The 15,105-nt window shown below is 37.0% G+C and overlaps 1 protein-coding gene across 2 annotated transcripts in view; it reads left to right on the forward strand.

Moving 5' to 3' along the window:
* Positions 1 to 8,305, forward strand: part of DIAPH2 (diaphanous related formin 2) — an 834,932-nt gene extending 826,627 nt beyond the window's left edge. For both annotated transcript variants that reach the window (XM_063083053.1, XM_063083052.1), the window contains one exon: positions 8,022 to 8,305. In XM_063083053.1, coding sequence (XP_062939123.1) covers positions 8,022 to 8,086 — 65 coding nt within the window. In that variant the 3' untranslated portion in view covers positions 8,087 to 8,305. The remainder of the gene's footprint in view (positions 1 to 8,021) is intronic.
* Positions 8,306 to 15,105: the final 6,800 nt, after the last annotated feature.

The raw sequence follows: 15,105 nt of genomic DNA on the forward strand, positions 1-15,105 counted from the left end.
CTCTGTGTAAGCAGCATAGCCAAAGGTGGATTCAAGGATCAGTTCCTGATTTATTGCTAATGATTGGATGATTACTTAATCAACAGACAGTTTTTGAGAGACTTCTAGTAATAGCCACTGTGGTAGACATCTTGAGCAGCTCTGTTAGTTTGTGTGGTTTCTATGGTCTTCTCTTTAACATAAGTTTCACATACTTGTGTATAATTTCTTTGGGAGTTTTTCCAACTATGTTCTCACATTTTTAATATTTTTATTTGTCACCTTTTCCCATATTTTCTAGACATGAAGGCATCCTCATCAGACTTTCAAACTCATAGAGAACAAATTTGTCTTTGGGCCCAATTGTATCCTCTAGTAAAGAAGAAAACATAATGCATAGCTAATGTACAAAACCAAAGCCATTAAAATCTCTTCACAAGCTTTGACACTGAGTCTACGATAATCAATAGCAAGGCCCATGGCAATAGAATACTGAACAATATACTGATTTTATTTTTTTCTGAACCATATTATTCTAAACTTCTTTGAACTACTCAAGTTATCAATTATGTAAATGTCAGTCATTTAAAATCCCAAGATGTTCGTTGTACATCTTATGAAAATGCCATGTTTATGAGAGCTAAAAGTGTTGCATATTTTCTACATTTGTAGCTTAACACGGATTAAGTTTTTAATGCCTTGAAGTAATATTATTGTACGATGTGATTTTACTTTTATCACGTATTTCAATCTTCCTAAAGTTACTATAATTGAGTTTGTTTGATAATGTACCTTTGTATTAGTATGAGACTTGATAGTCTGCAAAATACGAGGTTCTTAATAGAGATAGAGAGTAGAGTTACTACCTGGGAGGGAGGATAAGAAGAAAGTGAAATATAGAAAAGTGATTTAATCTCACTACTGCAGTTTTGTAAAATATAATTTGTTTTTCCCCTAGCACAGCAGAGTTTCATGCTGATAACAAGCTACTGAATTAATAAATCCATTGCAACTATTGAGACTTTTCCTTTAATAACATAACGAATGCTGAGCATTAAGAAAAGGAAAGGCGTTCTTTGTACAGATGTTACTTCTAGCAGATCTATATCCCTAAGTATAGGAAAAATACCAACATCACACCCTGAGCAATATCAATGTGAAAATAATTTATGCATCTCAATTAGAATACTGTATTTTCCACACAAAAGCACGCTGTTTCCTGGAACACATTTGCTTATTTTCCAATTGGAAAGACATTTAGGGGTCTATTTTGTTATCATTACATGTGCTTAACTCCAATTACAGTTAATGGGAGTTGTGTGTCTATGGTCACAGTAGCCTGTGAACTATTTTAACATTATTGCTTTCCATTTCCATCCTCGTTAAAATAACTTTCATCTCTGCTGCCAACCTTAACTTCCACAGTGATCTGGGTTTCTATTTTCTTTGAATAGATTTATTTTCATGTAATGAAGGATATGTATTATACAACATGGCCTGTTTCTAGTTTTTAAAGCATTACAATGTCATTGAGATTAGAATAGAGCTAGAACTATTTGTTAAGTGGAGGTAATTGATTGTCTTCTATACATGCATTTTTGCACAGCACCCTGTGTATACAACTCTGTTGTAATGGAACAATTTGATATGGTTTAATACCTGTGGTATCTAGTAGATGCCAAAATTGTAAAACATATTGTAAAACATATGAGGAAATAAGGTTTACAAACTAGAAGCGCTAGACTCAACAGCCAACAAAACTATACATTTAATTCCAATTATTCAAATTTTTGACAAGGCAAATCAATGAGAGTAAATGTGTTATAAATTATAAAATCTTTAGGTTTAATTGGTGATGCTCTTTTGGTTAGTGATGGACTCTGCTGTGTTTGCAGAAGAAAAGTGGTTGGCCTTCAGAATAACTGATCAGAACCCAAGGAAAGAGGCCTTGTTAAGTCTTTACATAACGGAGGAACCTGAGGAGAAATGTTAAAATCATCGTTAGGAGTCTTAGCATCATTTCACTTATCGGTACTCACCAAACAGACACCTGCCTATCTTTACTAGGATCAACCTAGTACCCACTGGGTTTGTTTTTCAAGCTGTGTTACTTTCAAGTTGTTTTGTGATTATAGCATGATGTAGAATTCCAAAATGTGCCCTAAAATACATGTTTTAAATGAAAATATAAATGATGGAGGTTTGGCTCCACCCAGTATTAATACATATTATGAGGCTGAAATAATGAAATCAGGAAGTATTGGCACAAAAATATGGAATAATTTCAATGTCAATGGAACAGAAACCCTAGTATAGGTAATTTAACATATGATAAAGGAGGTATCATCACTCAGAGTAGAAATTCATGATTATTCAACAAATGGTGCTGGGATAGCCCATTTTCTCTTTGTAAGAAAAGGAAAGAAGGAAGGAAGGGAGGAAAGAGAGCAGTGTAGAAAGTTACCTAACATTGTACAACAAAATAAATTACAGATCATTTAATTAGCTAAATGTTAAAAAAAAATCAAACCTCAAAGAGCAAGAAGTGATATAGTTGAATGTTTATCAAATGTCTCTGGCCAGAGAAGGACTGGCTTTCTAAGCTTAAAAACAAAGGAACAAATCACAATGTAAAAGATTGATATATTTAGTTATGTAAAATGGTAAAAATGAAACGGTATGTTCCTAAAAACCCACAACACAAAGTAAGAAAAATATTTCTAATAAATATTTTAATTGCTTACGGTTTAATATGTAGAGTTCAAAATACAAATAAAAGTCAAAACCTTTGCCCAGTAGATAAGTAGGCAAAGGACATGGTGGGCATATAAAGGAAGAATAAATGGATAATAACATATGAAAAGTTCTAACTCACTAGCATTTGAAGAAATGCAAAAAGAATGAATCTGATGCCATTTTTTGTTTTTTAATTAGAATTTTTAAAAGATTAATACCCAGCAGTGAGATAAGACAAAAAAATTTATATACTGCCAATTGGATTTAAATTAAGACAACCGTTCTAGAAAACAGTTTGGGCTTAATTTCGCATATCCTAACAATGCCACTTCCACACATGGCATATGTACAGAGGTAACTATAAAGATATTCACTACTATGCTATTTATAATGGCAAAATATTGACAGCAACTTAAATGTCCTACAGTAGAGAAATGGTTAATTAAATTGTGGTATATTTATATAATATAAAAAGAGTATGTGGCCATTAAAAATCATGTTTTCAATATCATGTTCTAGAAGTTTAATGACACGGAAAATTTCTACAATAAAATGTTCAATGAAAAAGTAGAACACCAAATTACATATATAGTTTGAGCTCAACATAACATATTTTTTTAAAAAGACACTATTCTGGTAACAGTGAGGAGAAAGAATCTAGTCAACTAATAGAGCAACTGGCTGCCCCTCTCCACCCCCAAGTGATTAGGCCCAAGCCTAATTCGGCTGCCGCCTTCCAGTCATTTCTAGTGAGTGGGACACTCTCCAATTCAGGATCCCTAAGAGAAAAACATATATCAAACAGTTTGAAACATAAAGAGAAAACGTAAGTTATATGAGGTGATTTTAGTATCACAGTCTAAAACAAATTATCTTTCTTTCATCAGTGTTTGGGATGCATATTGCTACTCATTGGACATTTCCGGAAGCAACATAAAAAAGTTTTCTTGGTTTCCTTAGCCTAAACTGCATAGACCCAGACCTCCACTTGCTGGGTTTGCTAGGAAACAGTGCCTACCATTGATGGTAAATCTGCTACAACATCACTTTTGAAGAGCTTTGGAGAAAAGAGAGCTTACTATAAACCACAGAGGGTTTCTTTTACTTTGTTTTCTAGCCAACTCATTTGCATTAAAATGGGATATTTCCATGTGCAGTATATACAGGGCATCCACTTGGATTATGTTACCCTGCTGTGAGGGACTAGTGTATTATGTTAGGTCAACACTGATACTATAAAGCACCAGGAAAGAAACAGTCCTTCTATAGACAGTAACAAACACCACCACCTAACCTTGGGGGCAAGGAATAATGGGCATGGCCTTTTTATCAAGTTTTTCCAGTCCCCACTGACCACTTCATGCATTGTGCAAGATATAGCCTCGTACCTTTGGCATACACTCACTTTGTTAGAGGATTAATTACACACTCCCAGGTTACATACCACAGGCTTCAGTCTTTTAGTCCATCTTATGTGACATTGTGTTTAAACTTGATCTGTGCTGTACTTATTCCTCAGTTATTTCACTTGACAAAATTTTTAGTAAGAAGGAAATTAATGATGTAGATTTAGGTATGGATCTGAAACTTTGTGACATTCAGGTATTTCATGGCTGATGTGCTTTGTACATAGTTGCTGAATAAATGATTGCATGAATGAATTCTAGAGCAGTAATCCATTCACTGCAGAACTCAGGAAGGTTTTGAGATGAATACGAAATCAATTTATGCTCAGAAAAGGCCTGCAGCTTCTTCCTCTTAGGATAGCAGGGAAAGCCTTCACACTGGTTTAAACTGGTTAACCTGATATTCAGAAGGTACAGAACCATGTTTAAGCTGGGCCGTGTATTTATATTTCCTTTTGTGAAAGATTTGAATATTATTTTTGTTTTGGCCACCCTTCCTCCATAGGATGCACATTTTCATGTAACTATGTTCCTCTCTTCAATTTCACGTGTTGACCAGGCCCCTCTCTATATTATCAGAATCTGTTCACCTTCACATGGGCATATTTCAAAGACAACCCTTTGATGAGCAAAGAGAATCTATTAGGTTATGCATACCCAACTATGCTGTATTTGGAAGGTACATTTTGGGACAGACATCTCAGGTTTATTGCTGCATGAATCATCATGTTTACAAGCAATGGAATCCCTTAATGAATTCTTAGACCATGAGGATATATTAGACCCTGTAGACTTTCTTATTCACTGTGATGTGTTACTCCATGAATTAAGGGAAAGGAAGCAGAGGAAGCATATGACAAATCTTGTTCCCCCATCCTCCAATAAAATACATTTTCCTACGTCTTGTTGCACAATGTCCCCAACAAGTATACACATAAGGATGGATCTCCTTCCTCCATCTTCCTCTTTCTGCCTTCCAAAAGGATTACAGGCCAGCTGGAAAGGGATGACACTCCACTACTTGTTAAGAAAGCCCTCCATATCATCTCAGGTAAATGTGTTTTGAACTATTGGCTTTTTGGAGGAGAGGCCTCTATCTTTGTCATTTAAACTACATTAGTATCAGTGGTGTCGGGAAAATGAGCCTAGTTAGAAAAGTGAATTTGGTTCAGGCTGGGTTTCATGGAGCTCTCAAATCATATCTCATGGCACCCACTTCCTGCACCTGTGTTTCCAAATAGGAAAAGTGCTCACTCTCACACTCACCCAAATTACTGCATCACCTCTGACGCAATAATATCTAACATTTGTTCTTTCCTTATAAATGTGATCCCAACTAAGAGTTCCAACTTTATGAGGGCCAGGCCACTGATTTTTACTCATTAGTATGTAATACTATAAATGTAAAAGTTGTATTTTAAACAGTTCAGTGATTTTCAATCTCTGCTTCAAAGAAGACATGACTCCAAGCATGAAAAGTTGTCATCATTAAATTGCTAGCCATTAGAATGTGAAGACAAGTGAAAAAATATATATGTATATGCTTCATGGCATCCTCTAAATTCCACTTCTGGTTTGATCCATACAAGTCTAAAGTATATATACAATATACATATATATGTATATAAACTAAATTGGTTTTAATGTAAATACAAAGAATTAGAAATCAATCAAAAGATCCAGATTGGCCAGCCATTGCTGGTGTTTCTAATGGTATTTTTTCATAAACAAGGTGGTAGGTTGACATTTCAAAAATGTAAGTGGTGACTTTTAGAGAATTGCTGCTGCTTATAATTATCTCATTAACTTAGGGAACAATTGGGCACCCAAGAAAAGGGGGTGGAGAGAAGAAAGAAGGGATGGACAGAGGAAAAAAGGGAGGAAGGGAGAGAATCTAGAATAATTCTCTTCGGTGTATGCCAGAAGCTGATTTGGGGCCCTAAACCAGTGTTTATCCTGCCTCCCAAAAGCTTCCATGTCCTTTCCTCAGTTTGTTTTAACCTGAAAGTTTTCTTTATTTTTTCACACCAAATGCCACCAATAAGTTTCAGGTTGATGTGAACCCTCACATACCATCATTTAATGCTGAGAGGCTGGGTTTGGGGATGTGGTACTTGTCTTGGATCCAGTGGGCAGTGAGTGATGGTACAGGGTGCCAGTGGCATTCCTGGAATGAAGTGTGGATGCCTGTTGACCTTAGTATGTGGGACCAACCACAAGGCACAAGCCTCTTTTCAAGCTGGCACAGTCCTCTGTTCTCATATCTGATAGCTTTAACAGTGACAGCCAAGATGCTAGCAATGCAGTGGGAACCATTATATTGTAATCTCATTTTTAAATGTTTCCTAAGAAGTCCCAAACCAACCTGTATGCAACAGTGACATCTAAGTAATAAGCCCTTTGTTCAGGAATGTTAATCTTCACATTTTCCACTGAATTGTAATCTATATCACAAACCAAATAATAGATTTTTTTAACAGTACCTTTAAAAGGATACCCAAATAATCCATTACTCAGATGTATCTCTGAGTAGAGAAAATGCCTCTTCCTTTCTCACCTCTCAGTGATATGATTGCATTATGAAGCACACAGTAGGCTTTCAGTGCACTCATTCCATGGTTTTAATGAGGCCAAGGTCACGGGGGCCAGTTAACTCCGCTCTGTGTACTGACCATAGACTACTGGGAATCAGTTGAGAGATTCTAGCACAGACCAGACAGGCACCGTGGAGAAACCTCAGCACTTCGCAGTCTGTCCTTCCCATGTAACAGGCAAGACGTGTTAGTTGGGCATCATCACATCTGAGGGAGGACATGAGGAGCAGCTCTGGAGGCCTCAGAATGTACCAGTGAACAAAGCAGGCCTGACATTTAGGCATTAACTTTGCATTATAATCCCCCATCATACCTTTGATTTACTGTGTAACCTTCATCACTAAAGCAGAGATAATAGGATAGAATGAAATGGGCTTACCTCCCGGGGATGTTGTATGAATTAGCAAATTAACGAGTGTAAAGTGTTAGCATTTATGTAAGTGCTGGTTGTTGTCATTATTTCTAGGGACCTAGTCTCATTCTAAATAGAGAATCTAAGTATATTATGCTTTTGTCAGAAAGGGATTTTCACCCACATCAATTGCATTTAAGCTGAGCATAAAACAGAGGTGATAATATAGTAGTGATCATCGCAATGCAGAGCTGTAAACCTTTTTCCTATTAAAGCTAAAACTATTTTCAGCAACTTTCAATGCTTTTAAACTTTGCTTTGCAAGCTTTGTGCCACCAGTTATCTCGGCAGTGATTATTCTTCCTGTGACAGGTCGGGGGGAACGGGACCTATTCTGGGTCCCATTTATTATTCATTCCCATAATGATTATATAATGTATTGAATTTGTTTACATCACACAATCAGGCAAACTCGGTAGCTGGTTTGATTGCCACATATTGCAATCATTGTAAAAATAAAAACTTTTCTGCTCTGCCCACACTGGTGTCCTCTAGAGGTAGCCAACATACAGACTGAAAACTCGTGAGGAATTGAAGTGCTTTCCAACAAAAGGCACTGTACATAGATCCTTTCAATTTAACATCTTTACCAAGGAATTTTGTTGTTGCCTGCTATTTCCAAGGGGACTGTGCTTTAGAGGATTCTTCCATTTCTTTTATCACTCTGACTTCGCTTACCAAGAAAAGTCATTTACTGCTGATTGCAGAACTCTTGAACTCAGCCTGGCAGCTGCAGTGTGAACTCCTCAGATCTGGGCTCCTTGTTACTTATTTACATATTCATTTGAAGTGATTTTTCAGGACTATTTGAAAACCTTGCTTGATCTGACAATGTGTAATAGCCAAGATCTAAAGCTCACCGTGTTTTTGGTTCTTTTTCTCTTTGTCTTACAGATAACAGACGAGTACCTTTGGAAAGGTCACGCTCTCGCCACAATGGAGCTATCTCATCTAAGTGATTCCTGATGCCAAAGAACCTGAAAATATTTAAGTAAACAAAAATGATACATTTTGAGAAGAGCAAAACTTGCACTCAAGGGATGGAGAGGAAATAAGTGCATTTCTGCAAAGATCAAGCTAAGCCAGATGGAGTGGTGTGCATTTGTAAAGCTTCTGCAAGACTCCTCCCAGTTGTACTAATCTGAACACAGTTACCAGATTATAAAACATGTGCTCCATTTTAGTGTAGAGATGTGTGTTATTTGTTATTGTGCGTGAACTGTGATGATGAGAGTGTAAGAAATCGAAGAGTTCTAAGGCTTTCAAACACATTCACTCTGTCAAAAATTTAGAACCTTAAATTTGTAAGTCACCCCCATCAAAAAAAAAAAAAAAAAAAAAGGAAGAAGAAGAAAAAGAATAGAAAGAACTACTCAATGTCTGTTTCCAATCTGTATCATATGTAAAAAGAAAAGGCCAAGAAAAATGTGCGTGTTAGCAGTTTGGAGAGGTGCTGCTATTGCATGCACTGTAAGAGAAGCAATGTTGGAAATTCACACAAGTACTGCTCCACCCCAGCCATGTTATTTAGAATCTTATCTCAAGTGAAAGCTGATGGATTCATCTGCATTGGCTGAAATTAAACTTATCATTAGTCTAGCGTTTCAGCATGATATTGTAGGCACTTATCATTGCTAAAAATAAACCAAAGTTGAACAGAATCCGTTAGGGAAAGTGACTTAAACTTTATTTAAAGAGATATTTTCTAATTATGCACAGATCTCTACTTTATACAAATACTTTATATGGCTATTTTTGAGAAAAACCTCACATTTTAATGTTTATGCTAGGGATGAACCTGAAAATTCTATTACCTTTATTTAGATTTTAAAGGCAAATATTGATTCCTAGTCTCTGTGGTTTATTTCTTCTCTCTATTGCTTCTTTCTCCCTTGACCCCCTTGAAGGCAGGGAATAGAATTCTAAAAGACTTGAAAGGAAAAAGATTTCTTTCTGCAGGAGGCAGCAGAAAACTGCCTGAAAGGTCAATTGTTTTATCTCCCTTTCTACTCCTCTTTGCAATTCTGCTTTGGTGGTCTGAAGAAGAAAAAGAAATTCTATGTATGTAAGTGTATATATGTGTGTATATATTTATATCTCCTGCTACAATAATTCCACATCACAGTGACTAAGTGAACTTCTCAATCATCATCATACTTACCTTATATTAACAAATTAAAATGATGCTGCCAAAACAACTCTAGGAGGAAAAACAGGCTCTACATTTTTCTTAAATAGATGAGGGAGTAAAAGTTATACTTAACTTGTCTATTATTTTAAAATATGCATTGAAATAATGTGGTATAACTTCTCTAGAGTGCAGTTTGAAGACTAATTCATGCAGATGATTATGATTATTCTAAAAGATTTCTTACATGTATAATTTTTATGTAGAAAATCCTATTTCTACTCCAAAGCACATTATGACATTCAGAGAGAATAACAAATGACTGGCTTGGCGAGTCACCATCTGAGATAATACAAACAAATGACCAATAGCTCACAGTTTCCTTTATATAGTTGTATAATGACTTAAACTGCTGCCTTTTCCTCCAGTGCATTCTTACTTGGCTATTATACTTCAAAAAGCCCTGAAGCTGCTACAATAGAGAAATCAAAAGAGTAACAGTATCTGAGATTTTATAATTTTATCCTATCTGAAAACACACACACACACATGTTTAAGGGACATATCAATTTCACACACTTTTTTAACAACAACAGCAAAAGTTTAGCTTCTACTAATTTATGTAAATACCTAATTGTGTATTTTTGACTCTGTAAAGTCTTTTCTGAACTCTTCGTGGTATGGCTTCTTTGACTCTTGAGGTAGTGTTACAGGCTATAAGAAAATGATTTTCACATGTTAACCCTGATTAAAATTGGGGGGCATTTGCCATGCCATATTATCAAGCTGGTCAAGGTAGATATAACGACATGTATCGCCTTCTCCAGATGTGAACTTGCCTTATTTTCTAGTTTGTGAACAAGAATGAATGAAGTACTATTATTGATAAATTATATATTTGTATTTAGAGAAATCCCACATGCTTTTTGCAAACATTAAAAAACCTTTCAGGGTCTTTCATGAAGTTCCAAAAATCAAATTAAAGGGTTTGCTTCCCAGATTTATAATGGTCTTGCTCTAGCTATTTGCAGTTTTGTTTTAGATTGAAAAGTATCACCAAAAAAAGTACATAGTGACATTTTTAGTAAAGAACCAAATTATACTAAAGTCTGTTGTTGGTTTTATTACTGCCACATGTGAAAAGCATCATTTATGCAGATTTTCTTCAGAATATTAAAGTGCAAACCCCTTCAAATGTTAACTAGTTGTATTAGTGTATTAGTTTCCTTTGGCTGCATAACAAATTGCCATAAATTTCATGGCTTAAAACAATGGAAATTTATTCCGCCACAGTTCTGGAAGCCAGAAGTTTTGAAATGAAGATGTGAACAGGGTCATGATCCCTCCAGAGGCTCTAGAGGAGAGTCTTTCTTTGCCTCATCCAGCTTCTGGTGGCTATTGGCATTCCTTAGCTTATAGCCACATCTCCCTCTGCTTATCTTCACATCACCTTCTTTGTATACCTGATGTCCTTCTGCTTCTGTCTTATAAGGATGTTTATGAAGACAAGGATCACCCAAATTAATCCAGGATAATCTCCTCATCTCAAAATCCTTAACCCTTTTTACAAATAAGGTAACATTTACAGGTGCTGGGGATTAGGATTTGGATATATCTTTTTGGAAGTCACCCTCAGCCCACCACGGTCTGCTCTCTGGCCCTCCAAACTTCATGTCTGTCCCATGTGGAAAATACATTCACTCCATCCCAACATTCCCCAAAGTCTCAACTCATTATAGCATTAACTCTAAGTCCAAAATGTCATCCAAATATCCTCAGATCATAAGTCCCAATTCTCATCATCTAGATCATCTCAACCAGGTATGAGTGAAATTCTGGGTATGGTTCGCCCTGTGGCAAAATTCCTCTTCATCTGTGAACCAGTAAAACAGAAAAGAAGGTATTTGCTTCCAAAATACAATGGTGGGACAGGCATAGGATAATAATGACAGACATTCATATTCCAAAAAGGGGAGAATGGAAAGTAGAAAGGAGTCACCTGTCCCAATCATTTTCAAATCCAGCCAGAAAAATTCCCCTTAGTTTTCAAGGCCTGGTAGTAATCCTCTGTGTTTCGAGGATTCGCCCTTTGGGTCTGCAACTCTTTCCCCTTGGACCGTGGATTAGGCCTCTGCCTTTTCACCCACAGCTCTGCCCTTGGGGTGATCCTTCCTTTATCTTGAAGGGTAGCACATGTTTGTAGCTGAATAGTTTTACCAGCTTGTTTTCTGCCTGTACAGTTTTGGTAGTCTGACAACCTTCTCTCATTGTGTCCTGTCTCTGTCTCTCTTTCAGGCCAAGCTGAAAGTGTTTCTTCTGGTATAACATTCTCAAAAACCTTGTGGGCTTCCCTAAAAGTCATGTTGATTCACACCTTTAGAAAAGAGGGTCCTCACAGATCTTTCCTGGCTAACCTGTCTGTATTCCTGGCTTCTACTGAGATGGCTGAGTGAATCCGTGAATCATTGCCACACCCTTGGCCTTATATCCAGAGCACATTTTCCCAACAGTGAATCTCCTAATTTTAGCATTATCATCTGAATAGACTCAGAATTTCTGAAATCATCAAATGCTGGTTCCTTTTTTGCTTAACAGTTCTTTCCTCAATTTATCTTTCCCTCTTATTTTGCTATAAACAGCAAGAAGAGACTAAGTCATACCTCCAACACTTTCAAGAAAATCTCAGCTAAATATCCAAGTTCGTCACAAGTTCTGCTTTTCACATAACTGTAGGAGACAATCTAGATAGGCTTTTTGCCAATATATATCAAGCATTGCCTTGCTTCCAGTTACCAATAGAATGTTCTTCTTTTCCTTCTGAGCCAGAAATGCCTTTAACATTCTTATTTCTACCAACAGTCTGGTTAAGACAATCCATGCTTTCTTATCACATGCTTCAAAATTCTTCCAGCCTCTACCTATTATCCAATTTCAAAGCCACTTTCACATTTTTAGGTATTTGTTACAGCAATACCCCATTTTTCAGTACCAAAATATGTATTAGATTCCTGTGGCTGCTGTAACAAATTACCCCATACATGGTGGCTTAAAACAATAGAAATCTATTATCTTACTGTTTTGGAGGACACAAGTCCAAAATTGAGGTGTTCTCCAACTTTAGGGGGAAAGTCCATTCTTTGTATCTTCCACTTTCCTGTGGCTATCATCATTCTTTGGCTTATGGCTCATCTCTCCCTACTCTGTCTTCACACCATTTTCCCCTCTGTGTATCTAATCTACCTCTGCCTCTTTCTTATAAGGACACTTGTGATGGCCTTTAGGGCCCATCCAGATTACCCATGATAATCTCCTCATCCCAAGATCCTTAACTTAAATACATCTGCAGAGACCCTTTTTTCCAAGTAAGGTAATATCACAGGTTCCAGGGATTGAGACACGGACGTACATTTTGGTTGGCGTGGTGGAGGAAGGGCACTGTTGAGCCCATTACACTAGTTATAAATGTAGTTTTCACTTTTTAAAATGCATTCTTGGTGCTCACGCTAAATTTAAGGTTATCTCTAAAAAACTATTGTCTGCACAGGCTACCGCATGCTTTGGTGTTTAATGGATGAACAGGCTATTCTAAGTTTTGGTTGATTCTTTTGCCAGTATGGCCAATTAGCTTCAAAAAAATATTTGATTCCAACTCTGCTCTGGTGTATCTCTTCTGCCCCTTTTATGGAGTCTTTGATCAAATGTCTTCTATGATTGATAATGCAGGCACAAAACTACCTCTGATACAGAAGGGTTCTTTACATGCTTATTTTAGATATTGTGAATCCCTCAGCTGAAGGGAGAGGTGAAAGCAAAGACTGTTTTGAATGGGTATTGAGGGAGATTGTGTCCATACCAAGCCACCCTGAAGAAGTATTTCAGTAGCAGTAGAATTGTGGATTTGTGCTCTCATTTCGCCTCAGAATAAACACCTGTCTCTAAGCTGGACCAAGAATGTCATGCGATCTATATGTAATGCCTACTTATTCAATAAAGTTAAGATATACATTAAATGTTGTTCTGCCTATAATATTAAGGATGAGTGAAAAGGCATGAACTATGAGGTGTCAAGATAGGATGTGAAAGCATTCTAGAAGGAGAAACTTCACTGAACAGAAGTGCAAGAGTGTTTTTATAAGGATTTGGTCAGATGGAGATCATGAGATCCTATTCAAAGACACACATACTTGTGAGAATCATAAGGTTTTCTTTAAGGATTCTTTAGCACTGCTTGCCAAAGTTGTGGCGAGGTGTTTGTACAACTAAAAAGTCAAGAATTAAGTCAGAAGGGTGATTTACATGCTCCGGACAAACTGTTTCTCCAGAAAAGGTTTTTTCTTGTCTTGAGTACAGAACTAAAGCAAATGGACTTCAAGTGTTCAGTGGGATAAAAATCTGGATTGAGTAATAAAGGACTGTAGATTATTATTCTCTGGAGGGCTTTCAAAAGAACATCTCTTCATGGGTGGGCTGACTTGAAGATGATGGGTTGGACAGTGTAATAACCAGGTCTATAAATGATATGATCCAAAACCTGTTTTCCTTGGAATGGTTTGCTCCAGGAATCAAAAACATTGGCTTTTTCTCCCCTTGAGGCCCAAATAGGCAAATTCCTTAGTAGAGAGTCTTAAAACCTTAGTATCCACAACTAGGGAAATGGAGCTTAATGCCAAGAGCTTAAAGGAAAGTGGAAATCTGGTAACTGGTACATATGCAATGCATGTAACATGTTATATAGTTTTGATTTATATTAAAAAGAAAGCTATAGCCAAGGATCCCATTTACAGACTGAATTTATTTAGATGTCTAGAGTCCCAATGGCCACAAGTAAAATATCATTACAGTTAGTGTCCATTGCAGGGAAAACAACTTGCAAAGACATGAATTATGCAAAACATGACTTTGTTCTTAGTTCTTAGAGATTAGCCAGAGTTCAGTCTTTTGCCATGATGACCTTATATGTTGGCCAATAGAGGTTCAGCTAATATTTTCACCTGTATCTTGGCTAATGGAGGTCCAGCCAATATTTTCACCTTTTGATGTTTATGAGTAAGGCATAAGAGCTTTTATCGTATTATTAGACATAATAATACTAATAAATAAAGCCCTCAACTTCTCTACTTTTTTTTCTACTCTCTACCTCTTCTCCTTCTATTACTTTGCTAAAGCTTCCCCCACTCCACCCCTCACCCCTGTGTGGCTATTCTAGTCATTGAGTGTCCATTCAGTGGAAGCTCCTTTTTCAGGACACAGTTATAAGTTAAACATAGTTCCTGCCTTCAAGATCTCACAGTCTAATGGGAGATGGGACATATACAGAACTGTAATTCAAGGTGGAAAGAAACTGATGAATGTCATAAGAGTGGTATATATTAAGGCCAATGGGAGTTCAGAAAAATATCACTTAGTTTTAGAGAGGTGGGATGGGTATTTGCGGTGGGAAGCAGGTATAAGTGTAGACTTTTTGGAGGGGGTGGCATTTGAACTGAAATTTAAACCCTACTGCATGCCACACACATGCTAGGCTCTGAAACTTTATAACAGTGAACCAGAGAGATATGGTCCCTGTTCTCATGGAACTTATGCCTGTCCTAGGAGGTGGAAGGGAAAGCATGTGCAGAGGTCCAAATTTGGAAGCTCTTGGAGCATGTTCAGGACAGATACAAGAGGGGAGAGGCCACAGAGGGTCACCTTGGTTGGAAGCTACTGCAATAGTACTTTTGAGATATGAGAGCCCGAACTGGGGTAGCATCACTGAGACAGATCCAGGTGGCGTCTAAAGAACTGGCAACCAATTGGATATTGAGGACATAAGGAAGGCGGAAGGGGGATCAAATTTGACACCAGATTTCA

The sequence above is a fragment of the Cynocephalus volans genome, chromosome X, assembly GCF_027409185.1.
Source record: "Cynocephalus volans isolate mCynVol1 chromosome X, mCynVol1.pri, whole genome shotgun sequence".
Lineage (NCBI taxonomy): Eukaryota > Metazoa > Chordata > Mammalia > Dermoptera > Cynocephalidae > Cynocephalus > Cynocephalus volans.